This window comes from Rhyacophila brunnea, unplaced genomic scaffold, assembly GCF_057557595.1.
Source record: "Rhyacophila brunnea isolate RB1 unplaced genomic scaffold, BYU_Rbru_1.0 scaffold_2, whole genome shotgun sequence".
Classification (NCBI taxonomy): domain Eukaryota; kingdom Metazoa; phylum Arthropoda; class Insecta; order Trichoptera; family Rhyacophilidae; genus Rhyacophila; species Rhyacophila brunnea.
The window spans coordinates 38,553,240-38,575,710 of record NW_028232859.1 but is presented as its reverse complement, the minus strand read 5'-3'; the positions used below and the strand labels follow the sequence as shown (position 1 = coordinate 38,575,710).

Sequence of the window (22,471 nt, the reverse complement as noted above, 5' to 3'; positions counted from 1 at the left end):
TAGGATATCAGTGTTTACTAATTATTATTGAAAAGATACCGTATGTACATAATATGTACCTATCACCGGTTTGATTCATGTTATACATTGCTTGCTTATACCTTACAAATATTATTCCACTTCAGCATGTTTTTTTTTAATATAAATAAATTGATGTAAGTAGATATTGTGTTTTCAAATTGGCTTAGGGTCTCGATTCTCGATCGATTATGTTAATTTTCTATACCTACCTAATGTCCCAAAATGTTAATTTTATTAGATTTCGATTTTCGGACAAAAAAAAACGAAAAATATATCTTTATTATTTCTCAGTGGTGAAAGGGGAGGTAGGTTGTTGAGATCCGACATAAATAGTGCACACTAAGCTTTGTCAATCATACTTAGGTAAGTACGTACTTGTTTTTATTGAACTACGAATACAAATTGCAGGTGGGGACGGTTAGTTTTTAAAATTTAATTAAACCCCGCCTCACCCAGACCATAGAATAAATTTTATTTAATTTATAATATCATGGTTTGCTTTAAGCAGGGTTTAATTGAATTTTATAAACTAGCCAATCATCCGCAAATTGTGGTCTTATTTCAATGAAAGCAAAATAAGCATGACTGGCAAAGTTTGGTGTGCACTATTTATGTCGGATCTCAACAGCCTACCCTCCTCTCTTTGCCACTGACTTCTATATAGATACCTAGATTTTAATCATTCATTTTTGGAGCCCCAATCCCAAGGCTCCTGCAATGATACATCCGGTCCCGCGATGAAGAAGTAATCACCTTATACGATCTTATAATATTTATCTAACTTTTGCTAGTTTTTCTATGTCTATCATGATATTATGTCAGTAGGTCATATTATTATTATTATATATAGACAACAAGAAATAATATGTACAAAATATATTCCCATTTATTTATTAATACTAGAATCGCATGAATAGTCAGGTCAGGTTATCTCATCACCAGATTAGTAAAATTGATAGTTTATTTTGCATCAATCATCCTTTTGTACGGCGAGCACACAGGCGTGTTTGCAAAAAAGTAACCATGTCGTTCCTAACCAAGGGGACTATTATAAATTCAGATCGGTTTACCAAAATAAACCTATAAATTATTATTTTATTATTTTCTGAATATACCTACACTAGATTTAGGAATGTTAAATTCTTCTTATTTAAAGGAGTAGAGTACCTACCTAGTAACATGTGTAGTTACATAATACATTCCCCGGGTGCTTGCTCCTTAATTTTCTCTTATTTCTCTTGTCACCTCTTGCCCATTAATACTTTATTCAGGAATATAGCTAGCTTTTCAAAGGTTGGCAAGGAACTAATTTATTATTATTCGCAGTGAAGCTAATTCATGAAGCAAATGTTGCCTCGTCAAAAAATACCAAAAGTAAAAAAATACATTAGTCGCATATTTTCAAACTCAATTTCGGTTTGTCGCATATATAAAAAAAAATATCAGGGGGCCTCCAGTCCTGTCAGGGCCTCCGTCCTCTTCTTACAAGAAACAGTTGCCGAATTATTGTGCTTGTAATGGAAATGTAACATTATCTACAATGGCGTCTGTATTTTTCTTGCTGACCTTCGTGTGAAAGTGAGACCAAAATTCGTCACGAAATGTCATAAAATATCACTAACCAGGGTGGCATGATACACGAGAAGGTATTCGAGGTGTTCGGTTCGAATATCTACAGAGAGTTTGTCGCATTGGGCATGTGAATGTAACCGACGCAAAAAGCCAAGACTCTTGGCTTGTTATAAAACGATATTCGAACTCGAATTAAAAAAATATTTGTTGATTGATTTAATAGAGATTCTCGAGAATATTTACTTTTTACCTACCTCCATGAGGATTTTTTTAAAACGGGAATTCCGTTCAGAACTAAAATATTCCGCCTAAAAAAATTACACAGAAATTTAAGATAGGTACCTACATAAAGCCAGGGCTGAGAGTTTTTTCTTGTCTGCTCTGCTCGAGCTCTGGAGCTGTTGTGAATTTCTATACATAGTGCTGATTGACTTTAACCATTCAAATGTCCATGTATTCATAATAAACTATTTCACGAGAATTGGTTCCTGACCATATAGCCACTCCTTTAACTGAAGATTATGAGGGTGCGAAGATGACGTAATTTGATAATTAATCACAGTGGTGATTTATCCCACAGGTGAAGAAACCGTTGCTTCAAAAAAATCCCTGAAAATTTCAATACTATAACGTTTGAGACTTTCACGGCTATTTTTTTTATCGTAATAGATTTTTGGGTTTCCATCGTGTGTGTACTAATTTTCTTCCTTCTTTCCTAAACGTTTCGGGATCGTTGCAGGGCTCATCTATTGATAATGGCCTCTGCAACGAGCCCGAAACGTCGAGGAATGAAGGAAGAAGATTAGTACAAACGGTGGAAACCCAAAAATCTATTACTATTTCAATGACTTTTTCGGATTCCGCATACATTTTAACATGTGGAAAAATGTAGCCTACGGCGATATTGTTAGCATTGTAACATGATCTTCGCTCGATACGTTTGAGAAGATTGAATCGAAAAATTATATAAGTTAATATTATCACTTCAGATTTGAAAAGATAAACGCCGCTTATATTAAAAAAAATATTTGAATATTTGTCACATTTTTAATAATTAAGTGTTTAGTAAAATTGACGGTCTCATTCGTAATTTAAGCGACAATTATTGACGTTCTTACTTAGTACTTGTGTAAAAATTAATCTTTGCCTTGAAATGCAATACTTATTAGGTAGGTATATCTATGATTTGTTTTCAATTACTTACTTAGATGTGGATAATCTATCTACCCTAATAAACTAATAAATACAATTAATACAGGTACGATTTATGTGTAGGTAACTACATTTATTATGACGTGTAGGTATGTACTGCACTGCACTGCACAGACGTGCTGAATAATAAATAATGCGTTTCCATTTGTCCAATTGAAGTTTGAATCAGTCTCTCAATATTGTGTTTCAATTGAATAGAGAAGTAGTCACAATGATGATGACAAAGATGCGGCATATTTATTGCGATGTCAGTGAACGCATTCCTTAATAGGGAGGTAGTTATCTACCTACATTCATAATCATTCAGTGTTGATTTTGGTCGCCTCCGGAAGAGAAATTTTTGTTAGCCATTTCATCAAATTATTAGGTCTATGCTCTGGATCTGGGCGCGATCTGCTCTTATTAAGAATATAAAATGGTCTACGTATCTATGTAGTATAGTGATGTGCGATTTTCTTTGACGCGACTGATGCAACTGATTCATTAGAAAATTTGAGAGGGGGCCTCCAACCAGTCGTAATACTAGGTATTAAATTATATCGAAATCTATAAAAAGATGCGTATTTCTCACAAATTGTTGATTTTATATTCTAATATTATGATATCACAAAGTGTTTTAATGTTAAAAACCCATTATCAAGTTTGAAGTTATATATTACTTAAGTACTTATATTCTTTTTATATTTCCCGATTATTCCGAAATAATCAACTAGGTACATGCAATTTCGTCCAGTGGCGCACCCAGGATTTAATATTGGGGGGGGGGGGGGGCAAGGAGGGAAAATTAGTCCCATAGGCTCTTTTTCTTCTTCACAGCCTAATTTCTCGTTTATCGCCCTTTTGTCTATTGCACTTGGTGTACCTACACCATGGTCCCCACATCCTACAACGGGCCCTCAGGCTAGGATATTTGGCGGGCCCCCTACCTACCGCTAAAATTAAAGGCAGTGTGAAACACTGCATTAACATTTTTCAAATTGTGTTTTAGTTCAAATTAAGGGTACTTATACAGTGAATTATTGGCGATTTTTAATACATCTACTTTAATAATGGAGCTGTCGAGTATCGACACATAATAATCAAAAAATATATTGCACAATTGTATAATTGAAAATGTTCGTGGCCATGAAGTATAATAGCGCTTTTTTTTGCTATTAAAGCTAATTTATGATGTGTGTTTATTTCACTTATCAGGTTAACCCGACAAGCCCGGCTCCCCAGGCTAGAACCCTGTCAGCCCTCCCCAGCCATGACCTACACCATTCCGGAATTTGGGTGGACACCGAGAATTTTTTGACAGTTCTATTAGGGATTGGGTTTCTAAAAAAACCTGACATAAGTGTTCCGAAATTTTTGTGTTAGAAATTAAAATCTAAGAAATTTTTCTAAAAAGGGTGCTGGAGAATTACAAATCATTTATTTGCCGTGTTTTTATTTGTCTAAGCCCAAAGGTATAGTTTATTGGCTTTCAATTTCAATGTTTAAAATCATTCTGATAATTTCCATGTTTGGGGGGTGCCAGGGCCCCTTGCCCCCCCCCCCCCCCCTGGGTGCGCCACTGATGTCGTCAATCTATTTAGTAAAGTTGACAGTTGTTCCAATAATTTTTATCATATAATGAAGTAGGTACCTATATAATGTCTATTAATAAAAATATCAGATATGTATTTTTTACATGATAGGGATGTGGATGGTCCCTACGAACACTTAAGGTAGAGCCGCCCCTGCTCCTGTCCATCCTCTACCTGTATTAGAGATAAATTGTTGATGATCAAGGGGTGTACGTAGAAGACACAATATAACCGCAGTTATTTTGTGTAGGTAGGTATATTATAAAACTATTTGGCAAGTATTAAAAACTTACTTTGTTATTTTTCTTTCGTTGCAGGAATTTCAAATCATTTACAAAAAAGGGTCGGCGAGAACTTCAAGAAAAGAACGGCTCACAGACTATATACAGTAATATTCCCAGTGAAAGTCCAATCCAGTATCGAAAACCAATAAATGGTAAAAATTTAATTAAAACAGTTAACACAGTTAAAATATAGAACTAATCATTTTGGAATATCACTTTTTCTTAGCATGCCTTCCCCAAGTAGAGGTCGGCCACTAGTCGGTCAGGATGACTTTGCCTTATTATCTGCTACCTGGAATAGACCAATCACAGAATTTCTCAAGCCATGAAATGTGGTGCCATCTTCTGCTACGCTTGCCATTGATCTTTCATTGGATGACAAATAGGAGAATGCTGTAGGTACTTTTGTCCTCTCATAATGTGGCTGAGGTACTGTAGTTTTCTGGTTTTGATGCTACGCAGAAATTTCGATCATTTCCCATTCACTTAAGAATGTCAACATTTTGTCACCCGGTCAGTCCAAGGAATTTTGAGGATGCAGCCACATCTCGAAAGCCTCAACTACTGTGACATCTTTTGGTTTAACATCCATACCTCCCTCCATACCATAGAAAAGAATTGAGAGAATATAACAACAAACCTTACGCAGTCTCAGACCTAGGTTAAGGATGTTACTACTACCTACCAAATGAGTTTTCTCAATATTTACACATGTGACATTCCAGTAGTTGAAAATTAAATTGAAAAACTATATGTAGCAGGTAACTCAAAGATGTTGAAGATTCCTTTTTAGTCTTAACTGTGATGTAACTTTATTAATCTCTACCTGTATATTTCACAGAAACATCAAGCAGTACATTATCAAGAGAAAGGACAACCTCTACACCTCAAGTAAATAACTATGTCTACAAAGGATCCGTTACTCCATTGCCAAGATTTCGCTTTCAAGAAAGAGGCAGTATCGGAGACAACAGACTAATTGATGAAAATACTTCGCCTACAAGACGAAATCGGTATTAATTATGTATTATTAAAATTTAATAATTTCCTTTCCACAGTCGAAATTAGTTCTACTACAAATTGATATCACTATTCTCAAAGTAATTTTAGAGTCAGTGGCGAGCTTTGGATTTCTTAAATTAATCCCCCATTCCTCATTATATTGCATCCTGTTTACACGCACAAACTTATTTCATTGAATTCATTATCATCACTCTTGCATTCAAAACTTGGGGAAGTGCAGATAATTAGGAATTATGAAAGTTTTTCCTACTTCCAACAGCTGTAAAATAATGTTTCTAACATTGAAAATGCGAAAAATTAATTTCAACCTGTTCTGAGGTTTTGGAGTCATTGTAGATTAATTTATTATCATGAATGAATGTTAACAATCTGAAACTCAGTGATGAACAATGAAGTTTGATGTATTCACCGTATGCCCCTATAGACATTGTACAAAGTCAACATTCAATTAAAATTAAAAGAAAAACGCTAAATTGGCAACGTTGATGGTAATCGATATCAATGGTGATAAATAACAATCTGGTGGGAATTTTGGTCGCCTCCCAAGGATTCTTCACAGATTTTTTACAAGAAATAGATATTGATACACCCCTGTTACAGGCGGGCTTCTCCCGGTGTAAAATAATCATTTAGTAGCTTAAGTCGAAACGTAACCCTGACCTCTAGAAACGGCTTCATAAAACATCTAGTCTGATTCCTTGCTCAACCACGTAAGTATTTCTTTTTAATTTAAAAAGTAAAAATGATGATGGATGAAAGAGATAATTTTAAGACTAAATATAAGGATTTAAATATAATAAATTTTGCCGCGCATTGTGCGTGAAATCCTCGCGCGCCGGCGCCAGGGTCAGGCTCGTGATTCGCCGAATCAAAGATCACGCGATAAAATTTGGCCAATCACGAGAGTCCTTTTTTTTGCTGGATGGCGTCGGTACGAGGAATTTAAAAAGAAAGAAAAAAGGATGTTAGTAAGCGTCCCCTTTCCGATAGGTATGGACCTGACGACTACAACTGTAAAAATCCCAAATATAATTTGTAAAACTAAAAATTAAGAAAATGTAAAATATAAACAATATCACGTTACGAGCACGAAGGACTGTGTTTTATTTACACTCCAACCGTTTGAATTTCTTTTTTTTTGTGAATCCGGGGTTCGATGGACACCTGAGCTAGCCGCTGGAACCCCGGGTATCTCAATATCCATTCACTCAATGTATTAGATCAGAAAAAGCGTTGTCCGAATTCAAAAAATGCTGGATTCCAATCCACAATCTGTGTCTTTAGAAGCCGACATTCTAACACTAGGGCACTGTGGACCTGATCTGAAACATGATATATGAAAATAAAGAAATTTGTTTACTCTTTTTCCACAGAACAATTTCAACAACGAGCAACCCCGCCCCATATCTTACCGAATTGCATGAAAAATTGGAGGTTCGAGGTTCCCGAACTAGTTTGCAAAGTCAAAGTTCAATAAGAGCTTCAACTCGAAAGAAGAGAAGAGCGCCCCCTCCACCACCCGTGCGCACTAGCAGCGTCCCAAAATCACCAGATATTATAGTAAGCATTGTTGTCACACATAATTATTATAAAACTCACTTTCTATGACCAATTACTCTCAGCGGCTCCTCTAAGTGGTACTTCCATTTTTTAGAACCACGTCTAAGCGCATCTTACTTGGTATGTATTGGTCATATTACTGTTGAATTGCAGGAAGCAGTGCAGTGAATATTTCTATGGCCAGATCCACAACCACCACAACCACATAAGTCCAAAAATATCATTTTTCGGTATAAGTGTTTTTTGTGAACACAGCAAAAATAGTATAGATAAGGTTGTTAGTTTATCAGGTAACCTGCATATTCCAGCATTTTGAGATAATCGCAAAAAAAACCATCAACCACATTTAGGACTGCAAACAGAATATTTTCTTTTTGCAAAAAAATTGTGTTTAAAGTCAGTCCTAAAATATAAAAAATGGCGGCTGATGAATATAAATGACTGTAATCAACCTCCGGATTAACTCTATTTAGCTAACAAATGGGGTTGGATTGTTTATTTTATGAATATACATACGATGGAAATGTACGCACTTACTGAATCAGAATCAGGAAAAATATGAAAAAAAGTAAAAATTGAGGTTACTGGACTTTGAAACTAATACCCTCAAATACTAGAACTTCATAAAATAAACAGAATTAAACCCATTGTCATCCAGTAATTAATAATGTAAATCATTCAGTACTTAATGCAACATTCCAATGAATATTTTTTAAATAATCACAAAATTCTTAGGTGTCCTTTTTCCACTCCCATTTTCAGAGGTGGGTGGGTATCATATATGATTAGGTTTGTTTGTAACATTTTCCAAACAACATTTGACTTACGTGCTTATACCTTACACAAATGTTTAGAAACTTTTTGTCTCATTGAATCGGTAATGTGCAAAAATAAAAATGTAATTTTATGGCTTGTGTAGTTGGCGATAGATTTTGTGTGTAAGCAAATGCGCCCCAAAATACCACCACCGACAGTGGGATTCAAACTCCTATTCATATATCCTCGTTCCTGATAACAAAAACAAAAAAAAAGATTATCCATCTACTATAAAAAGATTCTCGATAAAACCCAATTAAATAAATTCATGAATTTCACTTATTTTAGGAGCATACAATATCGTTATTTATCTTACTGATTATTTCATTTAACTTTCAACTAATACATAGGTACCTGAATTACCATTAATTACAGTACCATTAATTATACACATTTTATTTTTACAGGTAACTGACACTTGTGATAATACAATAAAGTATACAGTTACGTCGATTCCTTTAAAAAGTGATATTGACGATACCAGAAACGATATTGATGAAACTCTTCCATTCTTAAACGTGGAATTGAAAATAGTTGAAGAAGATGACACTGATACTAAAGAAATAACTTCGAACATCGAACCTGCAACTTCCGTTGACTCTAACAAAGTAATAAGCGAAGATACAAAAGTTGAAGCATCAATGTCAACCCTCGACTCGAATCATGTTATTGCGGAAACAAGCATTGAAGTTAAGCAAGCACCTCCTGACGACAATTCGGAAACAACCACTTCCGTTGTGCAGACTATTGAGTTACGGATTGATGAAGATGACCTTAGTATCGATAAGACTGGATGTACGAATATAAAAAATAGTGAAGAGACAATAACTGAAGACGCCAATGAAAGGGTCGATAGTTTGGAGAACTCCAAAGAAAAAATTGCCATAAGGAAAAAGCCTAGTTATTTTACAAATAATAGTGGTGCAGTGGATTTACCAGACTCATATAACTGTGAAACTACAGGCTGTAGCAAGAGAGCTGCAAAGATGGCCGAATACGAAAGGGACATCCAGTACTTAACTAGAAGTATATCATTGCAAAGCGACACGGACGAAGTATTTACTAAAGTAGATGCCGTCGCTTACAAAAGGAGACAGAGCCTACAACAAGAGACACTCTCTGAAGTAGATCCAATCCCGATAGAAAAGATGTCTCTGGGGCCGAGTGTGGAAGAAAGTAAGGAGTTAAATATTAGCGAAGACTCGATTAAAACCAATCATAACGATACTTCAGAGAATGCTACCGTTTCTTCTGACGCCGGCGATACTAGTCAGTCTCAATTGGTAAAATGCAAAATGGTCTCTCACGGAGACAGTAAATATTATATAAATAAAAATGCTCACGCACGAAATGAATTCTTCGATGTAAAAAATGAACCAGAAATAATCATTACAGAAGAAAACAAGGATGAATCAAATAATTATAAAAGACCCAGCGTATCCGATATGAAACTTCTTTTTGACACACAAGAAAATGGGTCACCCGGTTCCGATACGTTTCACAGTCCTAATCCTTTACCTAAACCGAGAAGGACAAAGGTCGGTTCAACTAAGTCATCGTCCAGTGAATCTTTTAAATTTGAGTCGTGTCCGATCAGTCCCATTCCAAATAAAACATTTTCCGACAGATTATAGAACTAATATTAATTATTATATTACACTAAATTTTGTATGTTGAAAAGGCAACATAATAATATGTATTGGGGAAATTATAAACACTAAATAATTTAGGAAAGACCAAATGTGTCTAATCTTCTGTGATTATTGTTTTATTTATCTATTCGACTTTTATAATACTTATGAAAAATAAGTAGAATATTTCAAACACATAATAATATTATGCATCATAATAGGTACATACTATTATTGTCGACATCACCAGATTAATAACGCTCCCTAGAGGTGTGTCAATTTAGTCAACATGCATTATTTGCTGTCCAGTAACGGTAGATTTAACTACGTAGCACTTTAGATCATCATAATATTTTTTTTAATAACTCTACCTATTAATTATTTATTTTATATTTAAATATGAACCAAAGATGTTGAAGGAACTCTTATCTTCCAGATGGAACCTTCTGTGGTTTATACCTATCAAAATCACTGAAGCAAGCTCTAGTTAGTCATACGTGCCATTTTATTATGCAAGCTCATCAAGCTGCATCTTTACAAGCAAGAGTTCATCGTTCACGGTTAGGCTCCATCAATTTATAAGTCAACACCTTTAATATGAATCTACTATCCATACAGAATGATGATCTCGGCCCGATAGCAGACTTGTAAATTTTATGGGTGATGTGTCAGTCATACTCAGCAGAACAAACTAAGCGATTGTTGAAAAAATATAAGTGGTGAAAAGTCAATAGCAAACTATTATTTAACATTCCCTTTGACTTTTAAAAAAATCAGTGCGGAAGTTTAAATTTAGCAGCGAAATCTATTTAACTTCAATGGATAATTGAAGCTAGAGTAGTCCCGTCTCAAGAATTCTCGAGAAATAATGTCAAATCTTGAGAAATTAATTTTCCAAAATTTCAAGAATTTTTTTTTTGAGAAATAATCAATAAGATTCTCAATAAATTGTCACTAGACTAAGCTGGTAGAAATAACAGTCTGATATCGAGCCCGATTGCAGTCTTATTATTCTGCTGCTCACCGCTGGTTTTCCATAACAAAGGAGGTGACCAATTCTGTACTGCAGGCGAGTTCACGTGAAACAATCATAAGTCTGTAAGTCCGACGTTTCCCACAATTCAACATACAATATACCATTAGAAAATAATATGTACTGGATAGCAAAGGCGAGTTTCTTTTTTTTCATAATTTGTATATTGAACTTATTTAGAATCTATTATCGAAGCTAATTTTATAAAGATTATTGGTAGGTATATGGTGTGTCATTATTATTACAGAAATATATTATTTATGTATTGAATTGCGTATTATTTTACAACATTTTTGTCCTAATGTTTTCTTCATTACATCAGTTGGCGAGAAAGTCACATTTTCCCAACCGAAGATGTTGAAGAAGATGTCTATTATAATAATATTAAATTACAATTAATTCTATTTGCTACAAGTAAAATACAACATTTTGAATATTCAAATTATTTTTAATATGATTATTAAATTTATTATGTATACAAAATAATTACATATTAATTTATACAGGTGAGTAAAGTTATGCTTGGAGGCATACAATTTAAGTTTTCTCTGGTACAGTAAAAAGTAGCTAAATCATAGCAATCTGTTAAACTCATGAACCATTTGCAAGTCTACTTTTCCGGTATTTAATAAAACGAGGTAAGTTTGTCACGACTGTACTTATTACTGGAGCATGTTCACCCAAAGACTTCCTCTGCTGTCGAACCTGAAACAGACAAATCGATTGTAAGAATGATCTCGGAATGAACAAAATAATGTTTAATATTTTGCATATATTATGCATCGAATGTCAACATTATGACGTAAACCTAACTAGCGATGAAAGCTATGCATAAATTAAATGGAATAACAACTGTGGCAACGTTGCTTCCTGTAATCAAAATTTTAACCCATTTTCACTGTACATTTACAATTTTTAATAAAACTGAACAATTAAAGTAATACAAATAAATATAAATTTATGCACCGTGATTCCAAGCATAAGTTGTATCGATTCATTATAGAACTGGCAACACGCTCATCATTTTTACTGCATTGATTATTCAATAAAGCTAGGGTTTCCTAATAAAGCAGTACCGTTATGTAGCGACCGTAATGTAGCGGTGGTTGACGTCACTAAAACTTTGTCTACAAACCAGATGGCGTTTCCTAGAGGGTTAAATATGACCATAACGTCAAATAGCGGTGCCACCATTTGCATGTCGGCTGTCATAGCAGAATAGAAAGTAGTGGAACGTTTTTTTCCGTGTAGTGGTGACCATTTTAAAATAAAAAATGAGTGCAAAGTCTGCAAACGTAATTTGGACCAGCGTAAATGACAAAATACGGATTGATTTTGTAAGAAATAATGAAGCTTTGTATAATGTGAAGAGCAAAGACTATAGACAAAATCTGTGGAATAATATCGGTAGTTCAGTCATCTCTTATGTGATTCATTATGTAAACAATAATGGTGTTAAGAGCATACATAAGTGAAACAGCAAATAATTTTCAACATTGGTGGGACGAAATTTCGCACTACCCTCTGTGGCACGATTTCTAAATATCTCACTCTCCAAACGACTGTTCGACTTCCTCGTCTTCAGATGACACATCATCTTCCAAATATGCTATGTCTAAATCGTCCATTCTCCACCGTAATACACTTACTGACAGTTGTCCGTCTTTTTTTAAGTTTACATCTCTGGTTACCATTCTTATGGCCCTTTTCTTACGTCCGCCGCATCGCGTCATGTTACGGCTGCTACATAATGGCATCGTTTTCTTAGGAAACCCTAGCTTTAGTCACTTTACTAAATACATCAACCACTGACAATTATTGCAAATGTTTTAAATTTAATCATTCCTTTTTGGTTAGTGTTTGCCTAGATAAACTCTATTTACTATTTCTGTTCACTAAATATAATTATTTAACAGTTGACAGATTTCAGTTTTTTGCGGCCAGAGTTGCCAACTGTGCGCAAAACCCATTAAATAGTCACAAGTTATTATTCATCTGAAAATCTGCTGATTGGTTATTAAAACATATATTTTTATATTGATTTATAGTATCACAGTTCATCATGAGCTGTTGTATCAGAAATAGATGTCCGTATAGTATGGAGATCGAATTCATGTCTAAATAAAACTCAATTCATAATATATCTAATAAAAACCACTGAAATACAAAGGAAATATCTGATAATAATGACTGCGTTATTATCAGATATTTGGTACTAATTAATATCAAACTAGTGTTCTTATTAAATCCAATGAAATTGGAACATTACTGTCTGCAATGCTCCGCGAACAACGCATTATTTTTTGATCTCAATGATAAATGGCCATCAATTTCCGGTGAACTGTGCTACGACAAAATATAAAATGTAAATAGATTTTACAAGTAATGTATTAGGATTGGGACTACACGCCTTAGTTTTAAAAATCGGTGCGATTGCATTCAATTTATCAACCAGATTTATTTGTGCCGCCAGTGCATCGGTTTCATCCTCTGAAAAGAGATCCATGACGGTGTCTATAATTTCAGCGAGGATCCAGCACTCCGTTTCCTTGAAGACTCTGTCCAATATAAACTGTGATATGGCAACTAATATGTCCATTGAGTTTGCCAACGAATTCTGCGTGAGTATCAACGCCAAGCTTCCAACCATTCGTGTAAGATTCGCCCGTATTTCAATACATTCGCATTGGTTTATTCCTTCGAGCATCAGCTGAAAAAAACGAGAGATTATTAAATGAAGATAAATATATGTATATTTCAGTTTCCCGGTGACATCAAAGATTAACCATCCGTCTAAATTTTCCTCATTATCCTGTATTATAATAGACGACCAAGGGATCTTAAATTCACACTACCCCTCGTCATTTCTTATAAATAAACAGGGCTTAGTGAGTACAAGGAAAGCAAGATATTTTTTCAAGATGTCTTGCAGTTATATTTTAATCATAAACTTGGTCATTTTATAAACCAATAAAATAATGCAGAGTACCTGAATATCACTAACAGACAGTTCCTTGAAAAGATCATTGTTAGCAGTGGCCCCATTCAGAGTTTTATCATTCGATTTGAATCTATCTAGAGCTGTTCTCATAACGGCAGTAGCAGATTCTAAAATCTCTTCATTGTTGAAAGATTCAGATTTCTTAAATACAAGTTTTCCCATTTCAATCCAAATTTTATATATCTCTTTGTAGCCTCCCAAATTGTCTAATGGGAGATTGCTCATCAAATTATTAATGCATAACAGGGCTCTACTTTGGATTATGCACAATCTGAAAACAAGACACTTTAATTAACTTCATAAGAAGTAAACCATAAAAATTACATCCATACAATCACCAGCCCACGTCTCAAGGGGAAAAAACTAGTCAAGAAAACAAAGAATTCGAGGACACAGAAGACTGGGACAACTGGAGGAAAGTTGCATAGGAGACCATCACTCGGTTTGAGCTTTTCCGCCGATGGAAGTAGGAAAATGGTAATATACTCACAAAATAATAAGAGAAATACATAAAAGCAAAATTTATGTTGGTCTTTACTCGTTCGTTCTCTTTATATATGAGTTGCAATCTTACATATACATATATCTAGTTAGAAGTAATTTTACAGACTTGAATATCTCAATTATAGTTAAAGTTATAAATTAAAATTTTCCAGTACATACCTCCTATAAATATGTTCTCCATCATCCGAATCTTGAAGAATTTGCATAACATTATCTGCAGGAAGTAAAGTCTTGTTCCACACTTGGGCTACAAGACCATGCATAGTAATTGATTCTATGATCTCAATAGGCAGTTTATCAAATGAATATGATGTTTCTCCATTAGTAACGGGGCAGTTTGAAGGTATCTCATCATCCATTTCAGAATCCACGTCTGAGATATCATCTGTTTCCATATAATCATCGTCCTGCTCTAGGTGAAAAGAAGTTGCATCGATATAGTAATTATTAAGCCACTTCAACACACATAAACAGACCTGCCACCTACCACCCTGATAATCAATAAAATTGCTAGCCACATAATATGCTGCTTTGCAAATATTTATAATTGGCTCTCACGACAGCATCTATGTATGCATGTTGAAATGTTTTATTTATCCAATGAAATTTTAACTATAAAATTTCACTTAAAGTGTTAAGGAAAATAAATATAAGTATGCTTAATTTCATTTTAGTCTAAAAGCGTTAATGGTTTTAAGATGACTAACAGACTAGTTAAATAATTCAATCAGTGGCAGTATGAATGTAAGTTACCTTCGCATGAACATATATTTGTCATAATTTCAACGGCAGTCTGTTGAGCATCAATCAAATGTCGAAGGCTGCCGATTTGCTTTTGCACATCTACACTCTGTTTATGTTTCGCTGGATCAGCATCTCCATCGGTCAGTGGCAGCACACTGGATATTTTATTACATTCTTGCCTGAGATCTACAGACAACGAGGCGGACAGGGTAGACATAATTTTAAAACGGATCTCCGATGAAAGGGACTTCATATTTTCTCCGTGCGAATTTAAAATAATGCCTGCTGCTAATATTCTGAGCAGTAATTCAATGGGTTCGCTTCCTTCGCAAAAAAATATTTTTTTTATTACTTCATCGCAGGTCGCTTTGACTTCTGAAGACGCTTGGGGATTGTCTTCGATAATTACAAAAATGCAGTGTAACATTGTAGCCACGATATCGTTTCCAAATGTTTCTCTATCCAAGCACCTCGTCAGGATAGGAAGTATTCCTGAATTATTCACATATTTTATAGGTGTACCTAAAATTGAAAATGTGATTAGCATTAACCGTGAGTATTGTCAGTCATTGCCTCTACCAGAGTTAAATTTCTTGTTAGTGGTATAATAATTAATATGTATGAACATTGATCAATGTGAAACGCCATTTGGAATGCACTATACATAGTGTATAAATACAGTATAATTCCTAGCAAAAATTACAATTATAATAATTGTTGATTCAACAGTGAAACGTTACATTACACTTCCTGATGATCTGAAAAACATGTACATAAGTGCTTGGCCACAATGGACACGCTGGTGCGGGATAGCAGCGTTGGCAGGCGCTTAACATGTCCGCAGTAGCCCGCACATCCAGTTGTGTTTAGTCGTCAGGGATAGGAAACCAGAAAGACACAAAAAAGTTTTTGCTGGAAAATTCCTATTTAAAATGGCAAAATTTTGCAGCGACAGATGGGGCCAATAAAATCAATATGGAAAGAACTTAAAAAGGAAAATTTTATAACTTATACTAGAAACTGCGGGAGCAACCAGACAAATTTTTCAAATAGAGTACCGTACCATGTCTGTGCAAATATTTGATTATATTCTAATTGATTTAAGTTTTTTACTATTCTTTTTTGAGTCCTAAGTTTCGCCTTTCGGCATCTTCAGACACCAGCAATGGTAAATACACACTGTCAATTAAAACAGTTAATTCATGTTTATTTAGTAAATTTATATAATAAAATAAGGTATTTATTTGCCATTAGTGAGTGTGTATAGCGCTGGAAGTCGAAACCCAGATCGTAAAAAAATATTCAAATGGAACAGTACAAAACTTAAATCAATTAGAATTTAAATTCAAATTCCATCAAGTACTCTCGGTCGATAATATAATTTGATTATATATTGGATAATATATAAGAAAACCAAGTTAGAAATAACTTTTCGGTTCATATGGTGTACATGGTTACTGGCTAAATGGTACTGGTGCCTGTACATCTATGCTTTGCAAAGATAATACCACAAATGCACCAAACGCGCGCTGCAAGCTCATACTGATTTGAGATATCCGCTCCTCGCTAGTTTCCCGCGCATTCAATGTGGACATATGTATGCGCGCTATCGGAAGAGCCCGCCGCATGTACAAACTTGCCCGCGAATGGTCCACGGACATCTCGAAGGCATGTTATACATTTGAGTTAGATGCGCCGCGCCCCCCGGTCCACTACGGCCGAGCACTAAGACTAACAATATTATTTACCTGAGCTTTCGCATAGATTCCAGAGTAAATGAACACTGTGCAAAAATGTATCAGCGTCTTCGTCTAATTTTTCGGCTTTGGTCACTTTTGGAGTCCAATTTTCAGCATACTACATAAATATGAAACATTTTTATGACAACATTGATTATTGAAAAAACTATTTCCATGCAGTGGTCAATATTTAAAATTTTTCTATTTACAGAACAAAATCAAGTTTTCTTTTCTTTTTACAAAGCTCTTGAATTACTTTGGCCGTGGTTACTTTAATTAATCTCTCTGTGTATATAAAGTACTACCAGTCTATTTAATCTTGACTGCGCCATGGTAGACCTTAGGTATGTTTTTAAAAGGCGTATGGTTGAAAATGATCTTTCACTGACGCATGTTGTGACGTGTGCAAAATGTTCCAAATATTTAAATTAAATTAAAGATGTTGGGGTAAATCGTTTTGTCGCATTTTGAAATGGCATCAACAGCATTTCTGCATGGAGTGACTGCATTTGATTTATCGAACTTCTATACCATAATTTAGATTCGGCGTTCAAAATTGCAAGATTCGTAGAATGCATATCACGGTCATAAAATTCGCACAGCTCACGAAATTCTTCCAATGCACTTTCTGTTGGAGCATCTTTTCCATTAGGGAGAAGAGTTAAAAACTGCTTCAATACTTCGCCATGTCGCATGAAACGTTCATTGAGCTGATTTAATATTATATATCAATAAATGGAACAAAGATAGTTTTTCTGAAATACTCTTCTACTGAATCAGCTGGAACAATACACCTCAATGTTTGTTTCGATGTAGTTCGCGGCTTTTTTATTTCAATATTAAAGTTATTGGTTTTTGCACACGCTTCATCATAAATAAGTTTAAATGAAGATTCTGTTGTTTTGCAAGCAGTATTTAGTTCACCCACAACATCATCAATAAAAGTTAGGGCAGTTACAAGGTCACTTGTCAGATTTTTGATATATTTTAGACAATGGCAAGGTGTACGCAAATATAGTTTGCAAGATAGTAATGATAATGTAAAACCAAACTCACATAACAAATTATTCAAAAGTTTTGCGTTAGAAGACGAATACGAGACAGTGATACAAGTAATTATTAACCTAACCGTTTTTTTTTTTTTTTTTTAATTGGTACATGTTCAAACACGCGCGTTAACATCATTTTACTCCCTACTTCAATTATAGTTTGTCAATTTATGGCTACGGCCGTATGTTGTAGCTTAGCCACTGGGGAATGCCAAAAGAAATGGCATATTTCAAAAAAACACTACCTTATTCTTAGGTCAATAATTATTATGAAGCAATCATTATTCGTAGGATGTTTATCACATTTGAATGGTCAAAGACATAGCTTATAATGAGTATCTTTTTAGAATTATCTTCAAATGTGTTAATCTTGTTGATTTTTTGAATAATAAAATGCCTAATTCTTGTCAAATTTGGGATCACAGAGATTATCAATATAATTTTTTATCGTAAATATTTCACTATAATAATGTCGATATAAATTATACTGATGGTTTTATAAATGCGTTTAAAAATTAATAAATGTAAAAAATCTCATCAAAAATCACATTTATGTACTGAAATATGACTATATTCTAAAATATTAGAGCGAGAGGTTTAAAAGAATACTATTTTATGTAATAAATATACTTTATACAGTCACCAAATGTTTAAAATATAGATTATCTACAACGTTTAAGGTATGTCCAGGATCATGCTTTGAAAATAGAACAAAAGCTCCATTTTGAACTACGCTGAGCATGTCCCCCCTTAATAAATAATACATAGGTACCTAATATTGAACATGTAAAATGGTCTGAATAAATAAGTAAGTACATATGCAATTAATTTGGATTATCTTTTTTTTCATTTATTCGTGCTCCTCCTCCCTATCATTAGCATAATCCAGATTGTAGGTACCTATTGTTACAGATGTATGACGACTCCTTTCATGGTCAATTCTTGATAGGCATTATAAAAATTATAATAATAGTTTCGAAATTTACTTCTGCTTGCAGACGAAACCTGTCCTGTCTTAGTCATTTGACTTATTGAATGTCTAAACCAGCGATTTCCAAACTGGGAGGCGCGGAGTGTTGCAAAGGGAGGCGCGAATTGTTTAACACAATTAATGTAGCCACGAGTTTGCAGTTTGCAAATGCATAGTTTATAAAACGGCGTTCTAAACTACATAAAAAACAGTCCTATAAAACGTTGTTTGCAAACCTGTCTGAAAATATGGAGACTAATTTTATAATACCTCACTTCTATACTATTGTGAAGCGCGCTAGCTATCTCGTGAAAAAATGAAATAAAAGGGTCAAATCATAATGTTGAAATTTTGTTGTTAAATTTGTCTATTTGGTTAAAATTTAAAAAAAAATGAGTGAATAAATCAATACAAGGCCCACTAAATGCATTCACTGATTTAAAAAGACAAAATGAAGGTATTCATAAAAAATTGTAAAAATCATAAATAAAAAAAATAAGTTCGCCATGTTTCCACTTTTAAATGATTTCTTCGCCAGATATATTGAAGCAAACAAAGTTCTTGTAAGTTTATTAATAGTAAAAAAGTCGCCTGCAGCACTGCTTTGTTTCAGGGCTATTAAATATGTGGTTGTGCGTTGCGATTGGATGTGATACATATATTATGATGATTGATATACTTAATTAAATGATAACTGCCGTGTATAATTTAGGAAACTGGAAAGCATTGACTACTATTAAAATTGATTGTGCTAATAAACGGGCACCTGCATTGCATGAAAAACGAATTAATTTAAAAATGAATAAGTATAATATAAGTACCTAGTAAAACCTTATTTATTTTTATAATTTTTTTTCTTTCATTTTTGTATTTGCATGTATTATTTAATGAAATAAATGGGGGGGAGACGCCAAGATTAGATTTTTTAAAAAGGGAGGCGTAGTAACATAAAGTTTGGAAACCACTGGTCTAAACTATAAAAAAATCAAAGAACATTCCAACAGTGAGAGAAAGGCATGCGGCTGCCATAAGCCACTCTGTCGCAAGAATTCATTGGGGAACTCAGAACATAAATCGGATTGCAGCGCTCCGGGTAGATGTACGAATTTTACTTACCTTATGAAAGAATGCTAACAAAGGTGTCATGACATCTTGTTCAATCAAATAATCGCATGCGTCCAATCCTAGTGTAGAAAAGTTCCGTAGCGTGCCTGCAGTAGCATTTCTAACTAACGGAGTGTCATCTAATAATAAGGGCGCCGCTACTCGGATAACGGACTGCTGTACTAGTATTTCCGCATGCTCTTTAGACTCTAACAAAGTGGCTAAAGTCTGAAGACCACATAGTTTGTCCTCCAAATTAGAAGCCTGAAATATAGGAGAACAGTAATTTTATATTGATTCGACGATATGATTCTCGTAAATTTGTTTTTCCGGGTTTTTTTGCCGTAATGTATATAACCTGTAACTGCTCCTTAGCGGCTTGAATTGACAATTCGTTGGGTACCAACTCCGCTGTAAGCTCTTCATCCCTTACGGATAAACCTGCAGGGTTAGATTTCTTGGCTTTGCTTTTATTTCTTTTTACTTTTCCCATCTTATGTTTTACTTGTCAATTTTTATATAAACGCACGTGCAATGCAAATCTACACAGCAACAAACTAAACTACAGGGCATAGACTAAAATAAAATAACCTATATATTATCTATGCAAAACTAAACGTCAAAATAATGCCAGTATTGCCATATTTTATCATACATCTATTTAGCAATTAGCACTTTGATTTTTTATACCAATTGGGACATGTTCAATGAATATTAATAATAAGATCACAAAAAATATATATTTGTATTAATCCACTAGAGTGCAATAATAGAGAATAATGATACAGACACATGCAGTACACGCAAGGAAATAAAAGAAACACAATGTGATATCCATAAAATGATACAATCCTATTAGAAAAGAATAATCGTAATTATAGAATGATTGGATTTTTTTATTTATTTAGATTAAAAATATTAGATTAAAATAATAGGTACACATCAGTGGCGCACTCAGGATTTAATATTGGGGGGAGCCCAAGGAGGAGAATGTAAATTAGTCCCATAAGATCTTTTCCTTCTTCACAGCCTAATTTCTCGTTCATCGGTCTTTTGTCTATTGCACTCGGTGTACCTACACTATGGTCCCCACAACGGGCCCTCAGGCTAGGATATTTGGCGGACCCCCTACCTACCGTTTTTCAAATTAAGGGTACTTATACAGTGACTTATTGGCGATTTTTGAGCTGCCGAGTATCGACACATAATAATAAAAAAATATATTGCACAATTATATAATTGAAAATGTTCATGGTTATGAAGGATAATAGCGCCGTAGGCGACTTTTTTTGCTATTAAAGCTAATTTATGATGTGTGTTTATCTTACTTATCTGGTCAACCCCACACGCCGGGCCCCCCAGGCTAGAGCCCTGTCAGCCCTCCCCAGCCATGACCTACACCACCCCTGAATTCGGATGGACACCGAGAATTTTTTGACAGTTCCACTAGGGATTGGGTTTCTAAAAAAACCCGACATTAGTGTTTCGAAATTTTTGTGTTAGAAATTAAAATCTAAAAATTTTTTTTAAAAATGGTGCCGGAGAATTACAAATCATTTTTTCGCCGTGTTTTTATTTGTCTAAGCCCAAAGGTATAGTTTATTGACTTTCAATTTCAATGTTTAAAATCATTCTGATAATAATTTTCATTTTTGGGGGGTGCCAGGGCCCCTTGGCCCCCTCCCCCTGGGTGCGACACTGGTACACATTAATAAGCACACTTTAGGGAACAGGTCTAGGGACCTTTCTTAAGCTTTAGAGGTGGCTCTGTGTGTTGTTGAAGTCAATGGTGAAGAGTTTCTTGGCTGACCTTGCATCGGTGATGATAATGCTGGCAATGTGATTTTCTTACCAAATCATAGGGTTTGCAAGTCTAATTTTCTATGACTATGAAGCATGGCCCCCATATTCTGAAGCGGGCCCCCAGGCCAGAATCTCAAAGGTCAGACAGTGTGACGCTTTTTCCAAATGGTGTTCGAGGTAAGACTTGAGCTCGCGCCCCCAGACTAGAGCCCTGTCAATCCCCCCTTATGGGGCCGTACTATGAAGTGTCCCAAACATAATTATGTAATATTTTCGCAAAAAAATTAAATAGGTACGTATTGAATCTAAATTGAGCCCTTATTTGCTTTTTTGAGATGTTTTCCCCAACGTTCATTTTTAAAATTACTAAATACAGTATATCCACCAAAAATATAGTACATTCAATCTGAAAAAGTATCATCTGGTGACCAAAATAAAAAAAAATACAATCTTCAACCGGATGGCTGCCAATGACGTTTTAAGACACATACTTTTCAGTGAACGTAACAACGCTTATACAAAAATGACCTCTTTAGACGCACCGCTTTAAACGAGTTTTACTAACTAACTACCTTAATAATCAATTATTTTAAACATACAAACATGTTGAACACACGACAATATTGGGAATATCATCACATACTCAGAATTGAAACAGAATTCGTTTTTAACACTTGAAACATAAATTGAATTGAATTTTTTATTTTTGCAATAAAATTCGCAGCGTGTAAGGTGCCGCCATACATACACCTACCGGCAGGTAAAAGAATAAAAGTAGATTAATATGTACATAATGTCTTAAAATCTCAGACATTCAGTATTTGAATATCGTTA

General features: G+C 34.5%; 2 protein-coding genes across 2 annotated transcripts in view; one reads left to right on the top strand and one right to left on the bottom strand.

Annotated features, from left to right (window-relative positions):
• The window catches only part of LOC147072297 (uncharacterized), a 40,192-nt gene extending 29,209 nt beyond the window's left edge, over positions 1-10,983 (top strand). Inside the window, exons 2-5 of the mRNA XM_085946810.1 lie at positions 4,694-4,812; positions 5,502-5,673; positions 7,057-7,243; positions 8,467-10,983. Coding sequence (XP_085802936.1) covers positions 4,694-4,812; positions 5,502-5,673; positions 7,057-7,243; positions 8,467-9,693 — 1,705 coding nt within the window. The 3' untranslated portion in view covers positions 9,694-10,983. The remainder of the gene's footprint in view (positions 1-4,693; positions 4,813-5,501; positions 5,674-7,056; positions 7,244-8,466) is intronic.
• A 167-nt stretch (positions 10,984-11,150) lies between these two features.
• On the bottom strand, positions 11,151-20,412 carry LOC147072296 (HEAT repeat-containing protein 3). The gene is made up of 8 exons (XM_085947791.1): positions 20,193-20,412; positions 19,847-20,098; positions 16,721-16,829; positions 14,982-15,494; positions 14,388-14,640; positions 13,713-13,995; positions 13,134-13,433; positions 11,151-11,428 (listed from the first exon to the last, which is right to left on the bottom strand). The coding sequence occupies exons 1-8, from the start codon at positions 20,325-20,327 to the stop codon at positions 11,315-11,317; spliced, it is 1,959 nt and encodes a 652-aa protein (XP_085803917.1). The 5' UTR covers positions 20,328-20,412; the 3' UTR covers positions 11,151-11,314.
• Positions 20,413-22,471: the final 2,059 nt, after the last annotated feature.

Bases quoted from the DNA above. Each gene is read 5' to 3' on its own strand.
- LOC147072296 (XM_085947791.1), bottom strand. From the start codon at position 20,327: ATGGGAAAAGTAAAAAGAAATAAAAGCAAAGCCAAGAAATCTAACCCT. The intron at 20,099-20,192 runs GTTATATACATT...CCTATATTTCAG, and splicing joins CCGCTAAGGAGCAGTTACAG to GCTTCTAATTTGGAGGACAA. The intron at 14,641-14,981 runs GTAACTTACATT...CTTTTCACCTAG, and splicing joins AAATATATGTTCATGCGAAG to AGCAGGACGATGATTATATG.